This window comes from Mesoplodon mirus (assembly GCF_964341445.2).
Source record: "Mesoplodon mirus genome assembly, chromosome: 1".
Lineage (NCBI taxonomy): Eukaryota > Metazoa > Chordata > Mammalia > Artiodactyla > Ziphiidae > Mesoplodon > Mesoplodon mirus.
In genome coordinates, this window is record NC_138976.1 from 8,869,354 (window position 1) to 8,894,458 (window position 25,105).

The window sequence follows — 25,105 nt, forward strand, 5'->3', positions numbered from 1 at the left end:
TTTTACAAAGTTGACAGATAACATTTATTAAAACATGTCATACAAAAGGCCGTGGTCTCTTCTATAAGAAGAAAATATTAAACAGTAACATTCAATTAAGTAAAACCATGCTGTACACTGAAGACAGCAATATATAAAGACAAAACTATTCAACTTTTGCAACACAGGCATAACATTTCACAAAATATCAATAAGATATGCACCTAATGATAATCTATTTATCATCAAATGGTTTTGTGGTCTAAGTCACCTGACTTGCATAAATAAAGTAATTTTCTAGAAGAAACATTGGGAACCTCATAAAAGGAAAGAAGGCAGCAGCAACTGACATTATGACACAGGCTTCAAGCAAAACTAAAAAAAAAAAACTAAAAAAAAAAAAAGTCACATTTGCAAAATGTGTTCCAGCATCTTCCCATAGGGCACTATCAGTAGAGATTTGAAATAAGAAACATGTACCTTTAAACACATAAGTAGCAAAGAAAAAACCCAAACAAACACACACCCTGGTTTCACTGAACAAAGTTAGTCACCCATGAAAGCAACCTAAATCACAAAATTAGTGTGGCCCAGAGGGCTGGGGGGTGAGGCCGCGGATATATGTTGCTTGGTTTTCAGCATTCCTAATTATCGGAGACCGTATAAAAGCAAACACCTGGCTTTGGTGTGACGGCATCCTCGCCACCCTCCCCCAGGGGGCTGCAGCAAAGCCTCTTCCTCAGGGAAAGCACAGTGTTGTTGCTCCTGCTCTGCCCCAACTTCACTTCTACAGCAGCTTGAGGAGGTGTGTGCCTCCGTGGGAAGACCACTGAGACTAAGCAGCTTTCCCAAACAGCTAGAAGTCAGCTTAGGGTCAGTTTAGTTCAGCAAATGCCCACTAGAACGGAGGAGACCCTTTTGGGCAGACTCTTTGAAAGTAGTGGCCAAAAGAAGAGACTGGAGGAAAGTGAGATCTAGAAATCAGAATCAACAGGCTGGGGTCCGAGAGTGCCAGAGGACAACCCTCCACAGTTGAGGAAAGGCTATCGTAGTCCTTCCTCAGTTAGACGGTGATACCTACTTTACCAAGTGGATTATTGCAATGTGCGTATCTAAAATTAAAGGCATAGCATAAGTACTAATATTAAATACCACTGGTGGTGCCTTGAAGCCCCGTCCCACTGGGATTGGAGAAAAACCACAGTTAAGACTCAAAGTAGGGGACAAATACCTTGGTTGTAGGCCATTGACAAGATCCCTGAAAGACTGTTTGGAAATGTTAACCCCCTGCTATCCAAACTCAATGGGAAGGATAAAGATTTTCTAAAGCTGTACTGAGGGTAAGGAGAGAGACTATCTATCCAACCCAGGGTGGGCAGGAAAAAAAAAAAAGGTAGTAATACAGTATGATCTCCTAATCCTAAAAGCAAAGTTTATAAACATTCACTTTTAACATCCAAACTAAGGCAATCCCCTTTCCCCGCCTCTCTGAACACGGCCAGGATTTCAGATGCCCAGCCACCTCACAGGGTCTGGCTGACCTGATTAGCAACTCTAATTTTTACAAAACCCCCACTATCATAAAAAGCTTTAAACTGCAGATGTGAGGAACTTACATTTTATATTCTACATTTAGTAGCTGATGTACAATAAAGGAGTTCAATAAAAGATATCCCTCTCTTCCTAACACATTAAATAAGTCCCAGCACAACTGACTGCTTCCAAAACTACCACCGAAGAGCTGCCCAGTAGTCCTGGCTGAACAAGAGCTCTTCCTCACTGTTCCTCATGACGGGGTGCTGTGCTGATCTCAACATAACTGAAGGACCATGATTTTTCCAGAATATTTTAATTTTACCTCTCAGACTCTTCTTCCCAAATGTCCCAACACTCATGTGAATATAATCTTTAATAGAAACCAGCACATCAAACCTTCCAAACAGGCAGAAAATGGTTTGCTGATAACCACGGGAGAGGGTGATCAGCTTTTGGCAGAACAAAATGACTTCACTGCCTTAGTACTGAAATTAGTAGGAGTAATACAACAATTTCTCCTCACATATAAAGGCTAGGATCATACCTAAAACCCATTGCTTCTAACGTGAGAAAAAGAGAAGGAGCAACTGAGCTTGATTGTAAGTCACCTCTATATTCTCTGTTAGGTACACAGAGAAATGACTGTTAACTGGTGAAGTTTCAACACTAAGAGAAGAAGATATTAACGTGGCAAACAACCAAGAGGTAATATCTAGTTTCTAGGTTAAAAAATCAATATATATATATATTTATAATAAAGTTTTAAATACAAAGTGCTTTTTATATATCGAGAATGATACAGTGTTAATGAATACATCCCTGTTTTGTAACCTCGATTACAAGAGTTAACTGGTAAGTAAGTCTTTCTTTCCCCTTTCCAAACAACGTTTAACAAGTAAATGCCTTGATGGTAGGAGCTTGAGGATCAGAGGCCATTGCCAGCAAAGTCTCCCACTTCAGAGCAAAGCCAAACTCTTAGAACAAAATTTCACCCCAAATCCAAGAAAAGTTATTTTTATTTTAAGGAAAAAAAGTTTCCACTAAGAAATAATAAGCCGGTAAGTTTACGGAAAAGTTAACATAACAGTAGCACCCTGTCCCTACCCTGGTGACAACTTCAGGTATGTCACACAGCTTAAAACAGCCTGAACATGCTTCTTTTTTAACCTAAAACCTCTGGGTGATGCTCAGAAAAGGCCTCAGAATAGCTGCTTTTCTCGTTTTTTTGGTAGATATAGCTATGTAGACTTGTAAACTTACGCAGCTTTATCCATAATATGAGTGCATGAATCTGTGGACTACTTCCTAAAATTAGGACTCTTTCTTTCTGCCTTTTAAAACACATTCCAGCACTCCCAAGGAGCCAGGAGGATTAGCTCAGTGTACCCCTCTACGAGTATCTCCCCCACCAGTGTATTTTCAAGACTCCTCTTTTCTTGGGTAATTGTACCCCCCAACTTGCCCCGCCCAAGTATAAGCTGACACTCAAAGCTCTGCTACTCGGCTACTCGCATTCTGACAGTTGTACTGTCACTGTACCACTCCATTAGCTCCTGAAGTTCATAGGTAACTCTCAGCCGTGACTGCTGGCTCCTTCCCAGTAACTGTGGTCATTGACTGACCTCTTCAGGAAGCACCATAATCTAAGACAGAGTGAATCGGCTGGAGCAGCCAATGGTACCGTGGTCAGGGCGTCAAAGCAGGCTAGATGTCTACTAGCCACAGGGCAGATCCCACTGTGTGGATGCTACAATTAAACGGGATTTGGGACAGCAAACCAGTTAGAAATACCTATGTCTGGCACCCTAGAGAATTACAATTAGAAACAGCTGTTTAAACTAAATGTTAGTACTAAAATATAAAACTCTGACTTATCAAGAGTCTGAAACACATTGTGACAGTGGCATCTTACAGACTTTGAAGCTTGTACCGTAAGTTATTTGTTTCTTACTTAGAATGTCACCCTCTTAGTATCTCCATAGTTTTGGCTAAAATACCCTTCAGAAAGAATAAACCTAGGTAAGAGAGCTCTGTTAATCAACTTAGGATCCTAGGAATCACATTGTTTGTAGCTATTATGTAAGTAGCATTTCGTTCAGTGAAGCAGCTACCAAAACAAACCCACGTGACCTAAGTACCTATAGTAAGAGCAAACTGAAAGTCCAATGTTGTGACCTTGTAATAACGAGTGATCAAAAACTTCTGCCACCTGAGATGGAGCTGGTGGGCTGGAGTCCAATTCCAAGTGCAGGTGTCGCTATCACCAAGTCCACCGGCCTCATTCACAATGGGCCTGAAGGTTGACCTTGCCAGGTGTGAGGGGGGCTAGCTTATCCCCATTACCCACTCCAGGCCTGGAACACACAAATTTGAAGAATTAAGATTTTTTAATTGGCCTACTTAGAGCTGGTCTTTCAGAAATATCTTCCTTTTTTTTAAGCTTCTCTCATAATAGCAAGTAGCACGCATCATCTGTGCCCAGATTTGCATAATTACCATAGTTTATTTTTGTGCCTGCCACTCAAGGGCCAGATCCTATTTTTAGTTAGCCTCAGTCGTATTCTGCTCAGCCTTTGCAGCTTCGTAGGACTTGGTACAAGAAGTCACATGCCTGTGGAAACTGTCCCTCCACATAAACCTCTTTGCACAGATATTACACTCATATGGCTTTATGCCTGTGTGAATTTTCATGTGGCCCACGAGATGATGCTTCATTTTGAATTTCTTACCACAGACACCACAGCCGTAAGGCCGAAGACCAAGGTGCATGCTCATGTGTCGATCTCTCTGACTCTTGTGAGTGAAACTTTTCCCACACTGACAAGGATACAGCTTGTCGGTGGCTGAGAATCCTAGGTGGGAAGCTTCTTCTTTAATCCCTGTTACCATTTCAATATTCTCACTGTAGCCTGTTGCTAGGGCAGCCTCCTGCCTGTGCCCAATGAGATTCCCATCCGACCTCTCTCCGGAAAACTCCTCCATGGAAGAGCCATAGAAGTCCACCTGCTCGTCGTAATTGCTTTCGTCAGCCTGCTCATCGAACTCTGCTTCCCCTTTCTTTTCCCCGACGTGAAAGTCTTCCTCTACTCCCGAGGGCTGGACCGAGTGCTCCGTCTGCATGGTGCTGATGGACTCTGTGACCTGGTGCTCATCATAGGATGCATGCACATCCATGCCCTCGCACGCTTGCTCAAAGCGCTCAGGCTTCACATGGATCCAGCGTTTGTGAGCCATTATGCTGGGCTTGCTGTACATGGGCCGGGTGTAGTGGAACTCGGCACTGTCGCTGGCCCCCTCCTCCCCATCCTGGCTTGCCATCTCAGTGCTCAGCCGGTCATGCTCCGTGGACGAGTTGCTAGGAAGGTATTCATGCTCGGTGAGCTGAGATGACAGCTCGTCTTTGGTGCTCTCCTCTTCATTCTCTCCGTCCCTCAGTTCCTGGGCTTTGGGGAAATCCGCATGGCCCCCAGAGCCCAGCTCAAAGCTCTCTACCAGGCCATTGTAACTACTGCTGCTGGGAGACTGGTGGTCACTGCCATGATTTAGCTTCTGACAAAGGACTGTAGGGTTTCCTTCTAAAACCTCAGTGCATTTGTCTACCACATGCCACATCTGGAGGAAGCTTGCTGCTGTTAAGTAACTAACAATTTCTGGAGCAGGCATTACTAGACGTCCCGTGTAACTTGATAGGAGAATGTTCTCAAACACTCTGGGGTTCATCACATCAGGCAAAACAATCCTCCTGCTGTTTTTCAGGAGTACCTGGTCACAAAAGTAGGGTGAACTGGCAGCAAGAACGGCTTTGTGTGCTCGGAAAATGTGGCCTTGGACAACAATGGAGACATCACATAATTGTCCTTGCTGGCGCTGCTGGTTCAGTTTCTGCAGAATGGTGCTGGAAAAATCAGGAAATTCTACTCGAAAAGAGTTTGTTCCAGGCTCCATTTCATCACAAATCTTGTTTGGTGCTACAAGAGAAAGAAATATTAGTACTAATTCCAGCCCAAAGAGAAACTTATTGATCACTAAGAAAACTAAGACAAGTTCCACAGTTCCATAAAGTCCCCTGGCCTGTGGGCATGGTGGGTGGAGCATTCATTCCCCAGAGCAAGGCTTGCAGGTGCGAGTGTGCCAAAAGCAGGAACCAGCCACCATTCTTTATGGTATTAATTCTTGATACTGTCTGTGTCTATGAGTGGGAAAATAGAATCCAGAGATATTTGTAAGCTATATAAATCTCAAGTAAAACAAAGTAAATATTTCTAGTCAAAACAAACACAATACCTGTTCCAAACGACAGAATTTTTAAGAGGCCTCAGATTCAACCTACATTTGACAAGTTGGGGTGAGGAAGGAATTGTGGAAAAAAGGAAAAGCACAGGTGAAGGCTCTCAGGCAGAAATGATCATGGTAACTGCAAGGAACTGCAAGGAAACCACCAGGCTAGAACCCACTAAGGGGGCAGGGGGCTGAAGAGGTGGGGCCAAAACAGTCAGGCCTTTGGTCCTTCAGCACCACAGGGGTGAACTCACCGAGGTCCCAAACAATATGGGTTTCTCTAGTTGCTGTCAGCATTTTAGCCCTTTAAGAGCTTCTCATAATGTGAAGCAGAACGAAATGGCAAGGCAAGGTATTCTATCGGGTGATCTCCAAATTGTTTAAAAAGTTATAGAACAAAGAGGATAGTAAATACTGTCCCTGTTACTGAATGAACTCAATCTGAAAATAAAGTTATAGCAAAGAATAAGGGATTGCCTTATAAGGGATTGTAAATATATTTTGTGGGATAAGTCAAGCATTAGAGACAATTCCTAACAAGAGTGATCAACGAGATGAACTCTGCAGCATGCTCAGGCCCCATAATTCCATAGTAAATTAAAACAAACCAGAAAACTCAACAGATTTATTGGTGCTATTTGTCACCTAGGTCTAATACCATATCTAAACATTGCTAAATACCAGATTTTCTAAGTATGAGATAAAAGAAGCAGATAACCCAACAAAGGTTGAAAGTTATCTTTCAGAGATAGGGAGAGATGCCAAGAGAAGAAACTAATGTTTCCTGAGTAATTACTATATACTGCGTTGGCCAAAGTTTGTTGGGGTTTCTCTGTAACATGGAAATTTCTGGCCAACCCAATACCAGGAACTGTACACCTTTTTTCACCTAATCTTTGTAACGACCCTGCAAACGTAGAGGACTGACATTCTTAAGTTCACTATTTCAAGTAACTTTCCTAAGGCTAAAATAAAAGTTAGTTTTTATTACGCTAGAATTTGAAATCTAGGTCTCTATGACTCCAAAGCCTATGCTATTTTTCCTATCACGTCACTGCCTCTTCTAAGAAGATGCTAAAATACCAGATTAGTCATTAATAATTTTAAGAGGTAAGGCAGTGTTTTCAGAATGAAGTGTTAATTTATGGTTTATAGCTCTTAACACATTGCATAATAATTTAAAACAAAAAAATAAGACCAGGAAATAAATTATTTAGATATTTGTAATTTCAAAAGGAAAAGTTAACTACATAAATGTATATAGACTAGCGGTATGTATATTTTGAGAACTACATCTGGATTCTCTGCTCTCATCAGTAAAGAATTTTGATTTTAGCTATTTGAAAAAAGGAAGGGGGGAATAAAACACACGCATAAAAAAATTTACAAAAAAGCTGTTAAAAAAAAAATCTCTCCACCATTTACTCCTAGTCCCCCACCTCCCCCGGAAGGAAATCACCATTAACAAACTCCTGTATATACTTCTAGAAACTTCTCTGCACATATATCAGAATAAATCATATACATCCTTTAAAAATTCCTACCCAAATGGGCTCATTACCTATGTTCTATTCTGTACTTAGCTTTTGTCACTCAATGTATCTTGTAGAACATCTGACATACTATAAACTGATTATGTCCCCCCAAATGCATATGTTGAAACCCTACCCCAATGTGATGGTGTTCGCTTTGGGGGATGATTAGGTCATGAGGGCAGAGCCTCCCGAATGGGATTAATTAGATTCATTAGTCCCTTATGAAAGAGACAACAGAGAACTCCCTTGTCCCTTTGGCCATATGAGGACACAGTGAAAAGACAGCTGTCTATGAACTAGTGAGTGGGCCCTCGCCAGAAGCCAAATCTGCTGGCACCTTGACCTTGGACTTCTCAGCCTCCAGAACTCTGAGAAATAAATTTCTGTTGTTTATAAGCCACCCAGTCTATGACACTTTGTTATGGTAGCCCGAATGGACTAAGACACCACATTAGCATTAAAAGAGGTAACTCATTCTGCTTAATGGCTATACAGCTTTCTCCTATGTGGATGTATGATAATTTAATCAGTTCTCTTCTTACAGAATTTCAATTGTCTGGGTTTTTGAAATTATGACTATCTTGGCATATCCTTGGAAAAAGCTATAGGGTAATCTCTACCAGTGGAACTGCTGGGTCAAAGGACTATGCGTTTGACATTCATATATGTATATATACGTATATAACTAATTTCCAAAAAGGTTGCACCAAGTCACACTCCTACCAACAGTAAATGACAGTGTCTACTCCCCTACACCCTTACCAATGCTGGACTTTATCAAGCAAGGCAAAAAAGTTTGCAAATCTCCTAAGTGAATAATCCATGATTCACTGTTTTGATCAATATTTCTTTCATTATGAATGAGACTGATATTCTATTCATGTTTACTGGTCATTTGTTTTTGCTATATATTATCAGTCATATCCTTTGCTCAAATAAATTGAGCAATTCATCTTACTGATTTTTGTAAATTCAGATTAACTTCGAAATTTGTGTAAATTATCCAATCTTTGCTTTTGTGGCCCCAGGATTTTGTGTTAGACACACAAAGGCATTCCTGACTCCAAGATTATTTTTAAAAAGTAAAAAGAATTGTTTAGGTTTTATTCCTGGCACCATTTTTTAAAAAGGCATTTAAACCTTTAATATGCAAAGAGTTCACTTTGGTATAAGGAGAAGGTTAGGATCTAGTTTTTCCTTTCCCCTCCAAAATGGCAAGCCTGTTTTTCCTACAGTATTTATTGAATAACTCATCTTTTCCTCAAGATTTCAAATATCTGTTGTGGAATTTTATGTGACCGAGATAAGGCTTTTAAAAACAGTTCTATAAAAATAAACGCCATAAGCGATGTTAGAGAAAATGGTGGAGTAGGAAGCTTTAGGTGTCAATCCCTCCACTAAAACAACTAGTAGACTGTTAAAATGATCAGAATAAACCATTTCTGAACTCTGGAATCTGATCAGACACTTACAGCAACCAATGCAATGCTCGATGAAAGAAGAGGCTGCTAAACCTCATTAAGAGAGCAGCGTGCTGCAAACCAGCAATAATCCCCATTCCTCGGCTCCGCCACAATTTGCAGGACAGTGGCCCAATTTCCAAGAGTGCCTGGCTGATGCCAGGGTGGCAAGAACAACACTGTCCAAAAATTTGGGGTTTTGCATCTTGGCCAGTCTGGCCAGCCCACACAAGCTTTTTCTTGGCCCCCTCAGGCTGCAGTGGTTTTCCCAGTAGCATCCATCGGAAGATTTTAAAATGCAAACACCACTCCCCATTCCTTGGGCCCAAATATTTAAGGAAATCTCTGTCAGGATACGGCCTATCACACAGATAAAGCAACAGAAACTTCCGTGACTACATGCAACAAGGAATACAGACTTTGCAAAACAGTTTAGAAAAAAATCACCATACAGACAACTGCAGCCATCAACAAGAAACAAAAAAAAATCCCCTAGGAGGGGAAGAATCTGATTTCAAGAGCTACCACATTAGAATACTAAAAACATCCAGTTCTGAACCAAAAATTACAAAGTATACAAAGAAAAAGGAAAACAAGGTACATTCACAGGAAAAAAAGAATTAGAAACTATCCTTGAAGAATTCCAGACATTGTTAAGTCCTAGTCAAAGCTGTTAAAGTCAACTGTCTTGGATATGCTCAATTGTTAAAGAAAACTATGGACAAGGAACTAAAGAAAATCAGAACAATGGCAATAAACAGACAGAAATTATAAAATGTAACCAAATAGAAATTCTGGAGCTGAAAAGCGTAACAGCTGTATTATGGGCTGAGCTGTATCCTTCCAAAATTCCTATGTTAAAGCCCTAATCCCCAGTACTCCAGAATGTGACTATATTTGGATTTAGGGCCTTTAAAAAGGTAATTAAGTTAAAACGAGGTTGTTAGGGTGGGACCTAATCCAAGCTGACTGGTATTCTTATAAGAAATGAAATTTGTACAGAGAGACATCAGGCATGCGTGCAATGTGAAGACACAGTGAAATGCTGGCACCTGCAAGCCAAAGAGAAAGGCCTCAGGAGGAACCAAATCTGCCAACATTTTGATCTCAGACTTCTAGCCTCTAAAATTCTGAAAAAATAAATTTTTGTTGCTTAGGTCACCTAGCCTGTGGTATTTTATTATGGCAGACCAAGGAAACAAATACAAGATGAAATTAAAAATTCATAATAAGGAGTCCAATGGCAGATTTAAGCAGGCAAAAGGAAAAAAATTCATCAAACTCAAATGTAAAGCAATTGAAACATCCAGTCTGAGGAGTATTAGGAGTGAAGAAAAAGAAACACAATCTGAGGTACCTATGGAAAACCAAATATACCAACATGCAAATCAGAGTCTCAGAAGGAGAAAAAAGAATAGAAAAGATATTAAATTATATAATGATTGAAAACTTCCTAAATTTGATGAAAGACATAAACCTCACACATCCAAGAAGCTTAACTCCAAGGAGATAAAATTAAAGAGATCCACATGAGATACACTGTAAGTCAAATAGTGGAAAGCCAAAGACAATGGAGAATCTTGAAAGCAGCAAGAAAGAAGCCACTCATCACACAAAAGGGATCCTCAGTAAGACCAACAGCTAACTGCTCATCAGAAACCACGGCACTCAGAAGGCAGTGAACGACATATTTAAAGTGCTAGGATAAAGATCTGTCAACCAGGAACTCTACACCCGCAAAACTATCCTTTCAAGAATGAAGGAGAAATTAAGACACTCCCAGATAAACAAAAGCTAAGGGTGTTTGTTACTAATAGGTTTCCTCTACAAGAAACGATAAAGGCGTCCTTCAGGCTGAGATAAAAGAACACTAGAGGGCTTCCTTGGTGGCGCAGTGGTTGAGAGTCCACCTGCCGATGCACGGGACACGGATTCGTGCCCCGGTCCGGGAAGATCCCACATGCCGCGGAGCAGCTGGGCCCGTGAGCCATGGCCGCTGAGCCTGTGCGTCCGGAGCCTGTGCTCCGCAACGGGAGAGGCCACAGCAGTGAGGGGCCCGCGTACCGCAAAAAAAAACAAAAAAAGAAAACTAGATAGTAATTCAAAGCCATATGAAGGAATAAAGACTACTGATAAAGGTTAATAGCATAGGTAAATATAAGAGCTGATATTATACTTTGGGTTTACAACTCCTCTTTTTTTCCTGAATGATTTAAAAGACAAATGAATAAAACGATAATTATAAATCTACGTTATCAGGCACACAATGTATTCAGATGTAATCAGTGACAATCACAATATGAAGAGGGAGGGATGGAGACGCAGAGGAGCAGTGTTCACACACTATTGGAACCAGCTAAGTTTAAGAGGTTACTTGTAAACCTCAAGGTAACTACTAGGAAGATAACTAAAAATATACATGAAAAGGAAAGAAGGGAATCAAAACTGTATACAAAAACAAAACAAAAAATCTCAGTTAAAAAGCAGTAAGGGAGGAGTTGAGGAACAAAAAACATGTAAGATACACAGAAGATAGCTAGAAATAAATGCTAAAAGTAAATCCTCCTTTATCAGTAAATTACTTCAAATGTAAATGGATTAAGCTCTCCAATTAAAAGGCAAGAGACTGGCAGAATGGATAAAAAAACATGGTTTATCTATATGTTGTCTATAAGAGACTCACTTTAGATACAAAGGCACAAAGATGTTGAAAGTAAAATAATGGAAAAGGTATGTCACGCAAAGAGAAACAGAAGGAGCTGCGGTGACTATATTATTATCAGACAAAATAGATTTTAAGTCAAAAAGGATCACTCTATCAAGAATACATGATAATTAAAAACATATATGTACCTAGGGCTTCCCTGGTGCCACAGTGTATAAGGATCTGCCTGCCAATGCAGGGGACACAGGTTCAATCCCTGTTCTGGGAAGATCCCACTGAGCAACTAAGCCAGTGCGCCACAACTACTGAGCCTGCGCTCTAGAGCCTGAAAGCCACAACTACTGAAGCCCGCGTGCCTAGAGCTCACACTCCGCAACGAGAAACCACCGCAATGAGAAGCCCACGCACCGCAACGAAGAGTAGCCCCCGCTCGCTACAACTAGAGAAAGCCCACGCACAGCAACAAGGACCCAACACAGCCACAAATAAATAAATAAATAAATAATAAAAACAAAACAAAACATACATGCACCTAACAAAAGAAATATATATGAACAGAATTAAAGAGAGAAACATACACAACTACAAAACAGGTGGAGACTTCAATACCTCACTTTCAATAATGGATAGAAAAATAGGACAGAAGATCTATAAGGAAACAGAGGACTTTAACAATATTATAAATCAATTATACTGAAAAGACACATAGAGAACACAAACAGAAAGGAATGAAGCTCTGATATATGCTGCAACATGGATGAACACTGCAAACGTTACACTAAAACATGCTAAACATTTATGTAAGCCAGACGCAAAGTACAAATGTATAATTCTACTTATGTGAAATATCTAGAATAGGCAAATTCAGAGAAAGTAGATGAGAGGTTACCAGGGGCTCAGGTGAGTGAGAAATGGGGAGTTATTGCTTAATGGACAGAGTTTCTATTTGGGGTGACGAAAATATTTTGGAACTAGAAAGTGGTGCTGATTGCACAACACTGGGGTATAATTAATGTCACTAAATTGTACACCTGAAAATGGTTAAAGTGGCAAATCGAATGATATTTATTATTATTATTATATTTTTAGATGTTGGGGGTAGAAGTTTATTTATTAATTTATTTTATTTTTGCTGTGTTGGGTCTTCGTTTCTGTGCGAGGGCCTTCGCTAGTTTTGGCAAGCGGGGGCCACTCTTCATCGCGGTGCGCAGGCCTCTCACCATCGCGGCCTCTCTTGTTGCAGAGCACAGGCTCCAGACGTGCAGGCTCAGTAGTTGTGGCTCATGAGCCTAGTTGCTCCGCGGCATGTGGGATCCTCCCAGACCAGGGCTCGAACCCGTGTCCCCTGCACTACCAGGCAGATTCTCAACCACTGCGCCACCAGGGAAGCCCCCTGAATGATATTTATTTTTTACCACACATGAAAAAAAAACAAACTGGAAAAAAAGTCATGTAACTTTATTTTTAACTGTGTCAAGGTGGTAACAGTCTTTGTAATTTAGTAAGTACCTGACCTCTACCCTTAAATTTGAGTGAATGTCGCATTTCTACATATTCCCCCTCTCCTACTGGTTTTCCTGCTATATAAGCAATATTTACAAACTCACAGGCAGTTGTGACCTATATTAATAGTACAGTTGCCATTTCAATTGTTAAGAGTTTCATAAAAGTAATTAACTCACTAAAAAAATTTTTTTAAAAAACCTACAACATAAAACACTATATGCAAAGTACTGTGGGAGATTTCTAAGATGATGAAGGAATGTCACTGTCCAGAGCTTATAATCTGGTAGGGAGATAAAAAAACACGCATACAACCCTGTTATTCAACGCAAAGCCTGATAAAAGTACCACAAAAGAGTTACAAATTCAAGAGGAATTCAGAGGCGGGAACCTGGTATACTCTAAAGTTATATATCCTGTCACTATAAATTTTGGTGTCACCAGGGTAAGAGGAAGACTTGAGAGCAGCATATAATTCTTCCCATCTACTACATCCTAACCAAAAAATCTAAGAAATACAGAAAAACTAGCCTGAAAAGTTGGGATCAGAGTTATCTATATGCAACAAATTTTAATTAAGGATATAGTGGAGATGGGGCCAGGATAAAGGGAGACACTGACCTGGCAACTCCACCTGCTATACCAGGCAATTCTGGTAGCAGTAATCCTGACAGAGGACCAACGGATACCTGTTCATCTGGAAGGCCTGCAGCTGAAAAGCCAGGGCAGACCACAGGAAAGGTCTTGCATATTGGCAACATTCAGAGATGGCTGCATTGGGATACCAAAGGTTGCACACTGCCTCAGCAGAAAACTTTTAAAGACTTGATACGAGAGGGTAGCTCCAGGAAGGAGGCAAAAACATAGCCCATCCTTTGCCAGCTGGGCCAAAGAGACAAAAATAGGCCCCTGGTAAAACAATTTCACCAACACAGAAGGAAGTGCTCAAACTCTCTTAACAGTGCCTCAGACCTAGCCTCCAGCCCCAGCCATTTTACTCAAGCTAACCCTGGTGTCCATATAGTCAGCCCATCCTCCAGCAAAAGAGCTAAGAGTTGATTATAACAGCATTCAGGTAGACAGTGAAGGACCCCAAAATAATCTGCCCAAAAAGGGGGAAATTTTCAGACCTGAACAAAATGTTTCCCAACATAGTTTTATTCTGTAAATAAATGGGGTCTGTAAATAGATTCTACAATAACCAAGAAAAAGAAAATAGTAAAGTGTAAACAAAGAGTACAGTTTAGACAGCATTTTTATTTTTATTTTTTATTTTTTATTTTTTTCTTTTTGCGGTATGCGGGCCTCTCACTGTTGTGGCCTCTCCCGTTGCGGAGCACAGGCTCCGGACGCGCCGGCCCAGCAGCCGTGGCTCACAGGCCCAGCCGCTCCGCGGCATATGGGATCCTCCCAGACCGGGGCACGAACCCGTATCCCCTGCATCGGCAGGCGGACTCTCAACCACTGCGCCACCAGGGAGGCCCTAGACAGCATTTTTAAACTGATTTCCACAAACATGAAAACGCAGTCTCCATGAATGAAGTTTAAGGAAGATAAGACAAAACAGTAGAATGATATGAAAAAAAGAGCCACTGAATTAAAGACAAGATGTAAGGAAACTAAAATAGAGCAAAAATTTAAACAGGCAATAAGGAGCAGAATTGCAACTATAGAAAATGGAATCAATGATGTGGAAGGCACTTTGAGGAACTTTTATGCAGGAGGAGGATAAAAATATGAAAACAGCAAGGGAGAAGATAACAGAACAGGAGAACAGAGAATAGAGATCCAACATATGGCTAATTAGCGTCCTTGAAAGAAATAACAAAACAAATGGAGTAGAAGGAATAATCAAATAAAATATTTAATAGAAGAAAACTTGCCTGAGTGTAAAGCCTTGAGTATTCAGAAGAGTCTTGCCTCAGCAGTGGGGACAAATTAGCCCTAGACAAAATGCAATTCTGGTCCCATTAAACAAAGCTTAAAAACAAGCCTCGGGGCTTTCCTGGTGGCGCAGTGGTTGAGAGTCTGCCTGCCGATGCAGGGGACACAGGTTCGTGCCCCCGTCTGGGAAGGTCCCACATGCCACGGAGCGGCTGGGCCCGTGAGCCATGGCCGCTGAGCCTGCGCGTCCGGAGCCTGTGCTCCGCAACGGGAGAGGCCACAACAGTGAGAGGCCCGCGTAACGCAAAAACAAAACAAAACAAAACAAAAAACAAGCCTCACACATGCCACGGAGCAACTAAGCCCATGTGCCACAACTACTGAGCCTGTGCTCTAGAGCCCGTGAGCCACAACTACTGAGGCTGCATGCCACAACTACTGAAGCCCACGTGCCTAGAGCCTGTGCTCCACAACAAGAGAAGCCACCACAATGAGAAGCCTGCGCACTGCAACGAAGAGTAGCCCCCGCTCTCCACAACTAGAGAAAGCCCGCGCACAGCAATGAAGACCCAATGCAACCAAAAAAAAAAAAAAAAAGCCTCAAAAGGATTAAAATATTTCCAAATAAATTAATTGTGTTCCAGAACAAAGCTTAAGGATATTTACATAATACAAAAAATCCAGAACCCAACAAGGTAAAATTCATGTCTGGCATTCAATTAAAAAAAAAAAATCACCTGGGATGCAAAGAAGCGGGAAAATATAACCCATATTAAGGAGAGATAAAAAAGAAAAACACTGATCAACAGAAACAGACCCAGAAATGACAAACTTACACAACTGGTAGAAAATTCTACATCCCATGTGTTCAAGAAAATAGAGGAAAATTAAGCATAGTAGGTAGACAGGAAAACAAACAAACAAACAAAAAAACCCATATTGAACTTCTAGAGACAAACACTGGATGAGAATAACAAAAGAATTAACATGAAGAAAAGATTAGTGAACTTGAAAACACAGCAACACAAACAACCTAAAATAGAAAAAAGCTGAAAAACAAAAAGAAAACAGGAAGGGGGGAAAGAGTATCAGTGAGTTGTGGGACAACTTCAAGGCACAAAATTGGAGTCTCTGAAGGAGTGGGAGGGTATAAAGCCCAAAATTTATTTGAGTAACAGCCAAAATCTTCCTGAAGTTGATAAAAACTATAAAGCCACAGATCCAAGAAGCTTGACAAACCCCAAGCACAAGAAGTATGAAGAAAACTATACCAAGGTATATCATCATCAAATCACTGAAAACTAGTAACGAAGAGAAAATCTTAAAAGCAGCCAGAGAAAAAAGATTCATTGTGTACAGAGGACCAAAGGTAAGAAAGGTTGCAAGTTTCTTGTCAGAAACAATGCCAGCCAGAAGAAAGGAGACAATGCAAGATGGTAGACATATTTAAAGTGCTGAAAGAAAACACTGTCAACCTAGAATTCTATACCCAATCAAAACATCTTTCAAAATGAAGGTGAAGTACTTTTTTAGATATAGGAAAGTGAATAGAATCCATCACAAAAAAGGTCAAAAGTAAAAAGAACAGGTACATGAAAACAAAAAAATTTCAGACAACAATATTAATATCAAAGTAAATTCAATGTAAAAAGCATCAAATGAGGTGAAAGTTTATTGATAATTGATGAATTCTATAATTCACATGAGGGTTACCTTGTGAACTTGTATGTGTAAACGTAGTATAGTTTAAAAAAAAAACAACAGTGACAGAAACATAATTATAGTAAGAAATATAAATGTCCCTCTTTTAATCTTTAATAAATCAATAAGGCAAAAGATAATTTGGATCTAGAGGTTTAGACTGGTTATCATTAATAATGCTAATTTAGGGCTTCCCTGGTGGCGCAGTGGTTGAGAGTCCGCCTGCCGATGCAGGGGACACGGGTTCGTGCCCCGGTCTGGGAAGATCCCACATGCTGCGGAGCGGCTGGGCCCGTGAGCCATGGCCGCTGAGCCTGCACGTCCGGAGCCTGTGCTCCGCAACAGGAGAGGCCACAACAGTGGGAGGCCTGCGTACCACAAAAAACAAAAAAAACAAAAAAAACAAAAAAAAAAAAAAAAAAAAAATAATGCTAATTTAACTGAAACATACAACCTCTGTATCCTACAAATAATACATCTTCTTTTTCAGTTTCCATAGGACATTTACATAAATGATCATTAAGTGGCCACAGAGAGCATCAATAAATCCCCCAAAGCAGAAATGCATACATGAGCTCATTTGATTACAAGTGATTACACAATAATAAATCTAGAAATGTCAAATTCACAAAATTAGGAATAAGAAATGAAATATAATCACATGATAGAAACTTTTTAAAATAGAAAACAATTTTCCCCTAATAAATTTTAAAGTCTCATTGATAAAAACTTTATAGAAAAATATAGAAATCTAACAGATCAGTAACTATGGAGAAATGATAAAACATAATCAAATGACTGCCCAAAGCACAATGGGAAAATTCTTTAAAACTAATTCCTATGCTATATAAACTGTTTCAGAGGGGGAAGAAGGGAGAAAGGGAACAAAGATGGGAGAAAATTTGCTAATTATTTTTTATAAAACCGTGCTATCAAAACTGGACAACAGGGGCTTCCCTGGTGGCACAGTGGTTGAGAGTCCGACTGCCGATGTAGGGGACACGGGTTCGTGCCCTGGTCTGGGAAGATCCCACATGCCGCGGAGTGGCTGGGCCCGTGAGCCATAGCCGCTGAGCCTGCGCGTCCGGAGCCTGTGCTCCACAACGGGAGAGGCCACAACAGTGAGAGGCCTGCATACCGCAAAAACAAAACAAACAAACAAAAACTGGACAACAAAGAAAAAACTGTAAGCCTATCTCACTTATTAACACAGAAAGAAACATTATAAACCACATGGCATTCTGGTTTATTTTAATCTCTTGTAGGTTGAATGTATTATGAGTGTGACACAGTGCGGAGCACAGGCTCCGGACGCACAGGCTCAGCGGCCATGGCTCATGGGCCCAGCCGCTCCGCGGCATGTGGGATCTTCCCAGACCGGGGCACGAACCCGTGTCACCTGAATCGGCAGGTGGACTCTCAACCACTTCGTCACCAGGGAAGCCCCGAGTTTGAGCTTTAAATGTGGGCACTGCAGGCAGCATTGAAAACTTCTGTGTGACATGCTGTGAAATATGTTCAGAAAGGATAATCTGTTGATGGTCCTAAAGCAGGAGCAAGTCTGAAATAAAGGTCAATTCTAAGATTTCAGTAAATATGCTCTAGGTTTGAGGCAACAAAAGTAACAGTGGGTATGGAAAACAGAATTGATGGGACTAACTGACTGGGTAGGCAGGAAGATGCAAGAATAGCCCAAGGTACACATAATACTATCAAGAAAATGAAAAGACTACCGAATGTAAAATAATTAGCTAGTGGGAAGCAGCAGCATAGCACAGGGAGATCAGCTCGGTGCTTTTCAATGACCTAGAGGGGTGGGATAGGGAGGATGGGAGGGAGGCTCAAGAGGGAGGGGATAATGGGTATATATGCATGCATATGGCTGATTCACTTTGGTGTACAACAGAAACTAACACAGTATTGTGAAGAAATTATACTCCAATAAAGATCTATTAAAAAAAAAAAAGATAACCTACAACATGGGAGAAAATATATTCAAATCATATAATTGATAAGTGACTTGTATCCAGAATACATAAAGAACTCTTAAAATTCAATAATAAAAAGACTACCCAATTGAAAAATGGTTAAAGGATTTGAATAGACATTTCCCCAAAGAAGATATACAAAAGAGCATACAAAAGATGTTCAATATCATTATTCATTAGGGAAATGCAAATCGAAACTACAATGAGACATCACTTTTCACCCACTTGGATGGCTATGATATATAAGACAGACACTAACAAGTGTTGGAGAGGATATGGAACGATTAGAACCCTTATACATTGCTGGTGGGAATGTAAAACGGGGCAGCCACTTTGGAAAACAGTTTGACAACTCCTCAAAAAGTTAAACAGAGTTATCACGTAACTCAACAATTCTACTCTTAGGTATATACCCAAGAGAAATGAAAACATATGATGTCCACAGAAAACTTACCCATGAATGTCTATAACAGCATTATTCATAATGGCCAAAAAGTGGAACCAACTCAAATGTCCTCAACTGATGACTGGATAAATAGAATGTGGTATCTCTATAAAATGGAATATTATTCCATTTTATTACATACTATATGTATTATGCCATTCTTTCGGCAATAAAAAAGAATGAAGTATTGATAGATACGACAACATGGCTGAGCCTTGAAACACTGTGCCAAATGAAAGAAGTGAGACACAAAAGGCTAAATCTTGTGTGATTTCATTTATATGAAATGTCCAGAATAGGGAAATCCAGAGACAAAAAGTAAATCAGCGGCTGCAAGGAACCACAGGGCGAGGAGTGACTGCAAATTGGTTTTTTTTTTAAAGGGGAGACAAAAATTCTAATATTAAGTTGTGGTGACGGGTAAACAACCCATTAAATATACTAAAAAAAACCCTCTTAACTACCTATGAATTATGTCTCAATAAAAAAGTTTTAAAAAATAGAGTGATGGGGCTTCCCTGGTGGCGCAGTGGTTGAGAGTCCGCCTGCCGATGCAGGGGACATGGGTTCGTGCCCCGGTCCAGGAGGATCCCACATGCCGGGGAGCGGCTGGGCCCGTGAGCCATGGCTGCTGAGCCTGCACGTCCGGAGCCTGTGCTCCGCAACGGGAGAGGCCGCAACAGGGAGAGGCCACAACAGTGAGAGGCCCGCGTATCACAAAAAAATAAATAAATAAATAAATAAATAAAAAGTAAAAAATAGAGTGATGCAAGGTAAACTAGTTACCAATCCCAACTGGGTAACTAGGAAAATGTCATAATTAGTAGGAGAGGTAACAGCATCTACCACGTATTTAGCGCATGTATTGTAACAGACTCTGTGCAAAGCACTTTTTGTATTCTCATTTAATCCTCATAACAACCCACTCGATAGATATTTTTTATTCCTATTGTACAGAATAAGAAACAGACAAAGAGGCTAAACTACTTGCCTAAGGTCATATAACCAGTAAGCAGTGAACCTGGAATTTAAATTCAAAACACTTGCTCAGGCCCAATACAGTCTGAGAGATGAGACAGTATGGAAAGTAAAGATGAGTATTTTCACAAATAAATACCTGAAACAATCTACAATGTACAACACAGTCATAAACTCCAGAGCAAATTATTCACCGTCTTCAGATTTAATGAAGTACTAGCAATTTTATATGTCACCTTGCAAAGTGAACAACAAAAAAAATCCAATAGTAACAGTTCTAAAACAAACACACCAATACCAGCTAACTCCTTCCATTGTTCACTGAGATTACCTGGCTTTTTTTTTTTAAAGAAGAGGACAAAGGGTAAATATTAAAGAATCACTGAACTAGGGCCTCCCTGGTGGTGCAGTGGCTAAGAATGTACCTGCCAATGCAGGGGACACGGGTTTGAGCCCTGGTCTGGGAAGATCCCACATGCTGCAGAGCAACTAAGCCGGTGCACCACAACTACTGAAGCTCACGTGCCTAGACCCTGCGCTCCGCAACAAGAGAAGCCACCGCAATGACAAGCCCGCGCACCCCAATGAAGAGTAGCCCGCTCGGCGCAACTGGAGAAAAGCCCGTGCGCAGCAACAAAGAACCAACACAGCCAAAATAAAATAAATTAATAATAATAATAAAAAGAATCACTGAACTAGATGACCTCCAAGATCCCTTCCAACTCTGACGAGTTTAAAAGTAGCCTGTATTTATTATTCAGCTGAGGAATTGTATGTCAAGTTTTATACACTATTTAAATACCAATTACATACCCTAAAAACACAGAGGACAACAATATAATAGGGAAGCCGACCCACGAGTGACTTTTCTTGAAGCCCTCGAGAGATTTCTTAATCACGGCACATGGTAATTTGCATGCTTACTGTAGAGAGCACATTTTAGTACAGTAAATATTACTTTAGTAAATCTCTAGACTGGCACAAATGTAAAATAATACCAACACCCCATGCGTACAAAAATACTTTAGTCAAATGCTTCACAGTTCACAAAGCAGACTATGTAAACTTGGGTCTGGCAATACCCCTGTATCATCACACTCACGAGTTAAACTAAAGCTCAAGAAGGTTAAAAGATCTGTCCAAGGTCACAATATCTCAGAAGTGGTATGTCAGGACTTAAACAGAAGCGTAATTCCAAATCTAATATTTTCCTAAGTTAAAAAAAAAAAGTCACTTAGCAGAAAATTTCTTGGAATTTAAATGCTCTAACAGTACAAAGTATGGCAGTGATTGGCCTTAAAATGTGCAATATATACTCCTCAGAAGAGAAGTAAAAGAACCTTTCCGGGCTAGGGCAATTAAATACAACTACATTATTATTTTTTTACTGAAAAAGAAACCATTTTAGTAAATAATTTAAAACACTGCATTTTTAGCAAGTTTATAGCTTACCTAATGCAAAGTTGTATTCCTGGGATAAAGTTCCTTATGCCATGACCATCAAAAAGCAGTATGAATGAACGAGGAAGAGGAACTCATTTCTTAGTTTTGTTTCAAATTAAAATCACATTGATTTCTGAAAAGAAAAATCACGTTGAAAATGTAAGAGATGCTGATGCTATTCACTGTGTACCAGTGCCTTGCTAATAAATACTATACTTGTGGGTGAGTGGCAGAAAGAAAATTAATCACGATTGATATTTTTTGGTTATATTAGCTTTGTTTCTGCACCTTCTTAGCTTCTGCCTTTGTATTTTTTAAATAAACTTTTAATTACGGGATAATTTTAGTTTTACAGAAAAGTTGTAAAAAAATGTTGAGTTCCCATATGACTGTCAGCCAGTTTTCTTTTAATGTTAACATCTTGTATTACCATGGTACATCTGTCAAAAATAGGAAACCAACACTGGTCGATACCTATGTAATTTTGCAGAATTAAACTATCCTTTGCAAAAGTGTTTTTGGCCTCCAGACCATTATCAATCAATACCCCTATATTTTCTAATTGGAACACTGTAGCCAAAGAACTTAGTAAAACCTATTTTAGGATTTTTAAAAAACAAGCTACCTACTTTGTGAAGTTTGATTCATGCCACAGCTGAATGTTTACTTAAACACTTCAGGGCAAATGGTCCATTGTGGTAAATTCTTTGAGATTCAAAAGAGAAGTTATTGTTCTAACCACTAACTCCCCACTTATCAGTCATCCTGCCATTACGTTACAATAAAGCCAAGGAAATGTTTTTAACTGCACCCTCATATTCATTAGAATTCCGGATAAGAAGCTCAATCAAGAAAGCAGAAGGAAGAAACAGCACTTGCTGGTATGTATGTTCTACATACCAACAAAATAAAAGTTTTTTCCTCAGTATGTTACAAATAAGACAAAAGTTTCTTTCTAGTCTAATTGCAAACATAAATAAGGTAAAAAGGAAAAGTTCATGAAAATAATATAGAACTATATTCAACTGATTATACGAGGCACTTTTTTTCACATTTTTAAATTTCTGAAATTAGCATGTGATATCCAGGTGGAAGTTATAACAGTTGTCTCTGCCTAAGACAATGATAGAGCATTCCTGAGAGCCTCATCAACGTTTCTGATGGCACAAAAGATGACACTGTGGAAAAGCATGGATGCAACTCTGAATTGAAAAGTATTCAAGAGTAGGAAGGTTAAGAAGGTTAATGAACATTTTAACCAATTTATTTCACTTTTCTTCTTTTTACACATACACTAGAGTATCATTTTAAAATGTCTAGGGACTTCCCTGGTGGTGCAGTGATTTGGACTCCGCGCTCCCAATGCAGGGGGCTTGGGTTCAGTCCCTGGTGGGGGAACTAGATCCCACGTGCATGCCGTGGCTGAGAGTTCGCATGCTGCAACTAAGAAGCCCGCCCGCCCCAACTAAGACCCGGCGCAACCAAAAAAAAAAAAAAGTCTAAATAAGTTTAAAAATGTAAAGAAGCATATGTAATAGCTTAATTGGCAGTGTTTTCTCTTCCTTTGGTGGTACATAAAATAATCGATGGTATCTAGGATTCAATATGGTAGTAATTCTGCTGCTACACGTTATAAGAAACCTTGATAAACTAGCTTACAAACAAACCGATAACTTAGATGAGAGAACATAAAACAAAGGCCTCCCCCATCAGAAAACACACAAGAAAATAACACAATTTTTCACTATTATAATAAAAAGACTATTTTTCCAACCCTAAGAGTTTTCTTCATGTGAAAAGTTAAAATCTTCCTCAAATTTTCTGCTTGTGTAGCAGATTCCTGCACTGAATCCAATGAATATGGAGGGTCAGCCAGGGTGGGAACCTGCTACAAGTAGAAATTTTAAACTAAATTCTTTCAACCAAACTCCTTTTCTAAGGACCTTGGCTGTGGAGAGCAGGCATCAAGAAACGTAAGTTCAACTAAATGTTCCTAAAAGCTACAGAATGAATTTTTAAAGTCACATTTTTCATAGAGCTTGTTAGTTCCAGGAATCTACTTAGCAATTTTTTTTGGTAAAAATATACCTAACATGAAATTTACCGTTTTAACCATTTAAAGTGTACTATTAGTGGCATTAAGTACATTTATGTTGTTGTACAACCATCACCATTATCCATTTGCAGAACTTTTTCATAATCCCAAACTAAAACTCTGTATCCATTAAACTCTCCACGCCCTCCTCCCACTCAGCCCTTGGTAAACTATACTCCACTTTCTGTCTCCATGAATTTGCCTATTTTAGATACCTCATATAAGTGGACTCATACAATATTTGTTCTTTTGTGTCTGGCTTATTTCTCCGGTGAATACTTTTGTAAAGCAAAGAATGAAGAACCCCAAATTATTATGTTTCTCATAATTTAACTGTACACAGTGACACAATCTCTGAACTAAGCATACAGCCCTCCCAGAAATTCTGCTACTGTTCCATGAGCCCCAAGGGGCAGAGAATCTCAGACCCTTCCTTAGCCTGGAGACAGGCCTAGTTAAGCAGCTGTAACTCAGAAAGCAGGCTCTTTAGAACCCTGGAGGCCATGTGGATGGAGCAAAGGGAAGTAGGGAGCTGGGCAGGCCTGAAAAACCACGGTAAGAAAAAGCAAGGATTCATCAAGCTACTTTGGCCCTGAGATGGCCTGCTCTCTGTCCTCCAGGAGCTCCTGCACCCTGACACTTAGGCTGGGCGACACCTGTCAGAGTTGAGGTCAGACGGCAGTCTAGTCGCTGACATTGTCACCCGTGCAGGAAGCTTCACAGGGTCATGAGTCACCTTCCATGGCTCAGAGGTCAGGGCAGGCCCGCCCAGAGAAACCCAGTTAGGAGAGGCAGAAACAAGACAGAAGGACACAGGACTGGCAGAGAGAGAGAGAGAAACACAGATGGGCAAAGAGCTGGACCGACAGGCAGGCCATGAATGAGAGTTAAGGACTAAAAGGGAAACACATGGTCAAGAGACACAGAAGATGGAAACAGATATAAAGAGAGGGTCCAGATACTCAGATGAGTTCGAGAGAGACAAAGTGGAGAGAAATACAAAATTGACAGGAGCCAAGTTGAGAGGCAAAAAGGGCAGGTAGACAACAGGTGACACAGACAACAAAAAAGGTGAAACACAGAGGTAAACAGAGGCAGGTATCAGCGAAGTCCCGGCGTAGTCTTTCTCCCGGCCTTGACTCGATCCCGAGACTGCTAAGCCGCGCCCACCCGGCGCCCCCGAAAGGCCGGCGGGCGGACTGACGGGGGGGCAGGATCTCTAAGCGCTCTGGCCCGCTGAGGTCCGCCACCGCGGGGTGACCTTGGGCGAAATGCTGCCTCAGGGGCCTTGGGGTCGCTGTACGCACGCCGGGCTGGCCGGAGACCGCAGGGGTCGGACCCGGGGTGCCGGGACTCCAACGGCCCGCGCGCGGCTTCAGCATCCCGGTCGGCGTAATGGGCCTGGCGGTGCCAGCGGTGCGCGCGCCTCGACCTGCAGAGAAGCCCTTATACCTCACCGGTTTCCCTTCCTGCCCCCTTGCTACCCGTTGTCCAGACTCCGACATACCTGCCAAGTCCTCGACGCTCACATAGCCCACCGGTGGGATACTTTCCCCCGCCGCCGGCGCCAGGCCCGTTCAAGCCGTCGCCGCCGCGACCGCCTCAGCCTGCGCCT

At 40.8% G+C, this 25,105-nt stretch overlaps 1 protein-coding gene across 2 annotated transcripts; it reads right to left on the reverse strand.

Annotated features, from left to right (window-relative positions):
- ZBTB43 (zinc finger and BTB domain containing 43) lies at positions 1-25,105 on the reverse strand. Of its 2 annotated transcripts, XM_082628796.1 has the most exons (3): positions 24,998-25,105; positions 21,405-21,528; positions 1-5,483 (listed from the first exon to the last, which is right to left on the reverse strand). In XM_082628796.1, the coding sequence occupies exon 3, from the start codon at positions 5,458-5,460 to the stop codon at positions 4,057-4,059; it is 1,404 nt and encodes a 467-aa protein (XP_082484922.1). In that variant the 5' UTR covers positions 5,461-5,483; positions 21,405-21,528; positions 24,998-25,105; the 3' UTR covers positions 1-4,056. The 2 variants fall into 2 exon arrangements, with proteins under 2 accessions (XP_082484922.1, XP_082484923.1); XM_082628797.1 differs by lacking the exon at positions 21,405-21,528.

What these genes read in the sequence shown, in the direction of transcription:
- ZBTB43 (XM_082628797.1), bottom strand. Translation starts at nt 5,460, where the DNA reads ATGGAGCCTGGAACAAACTCTTTTCGAGTAGAATTTCCTGATTTTTCC.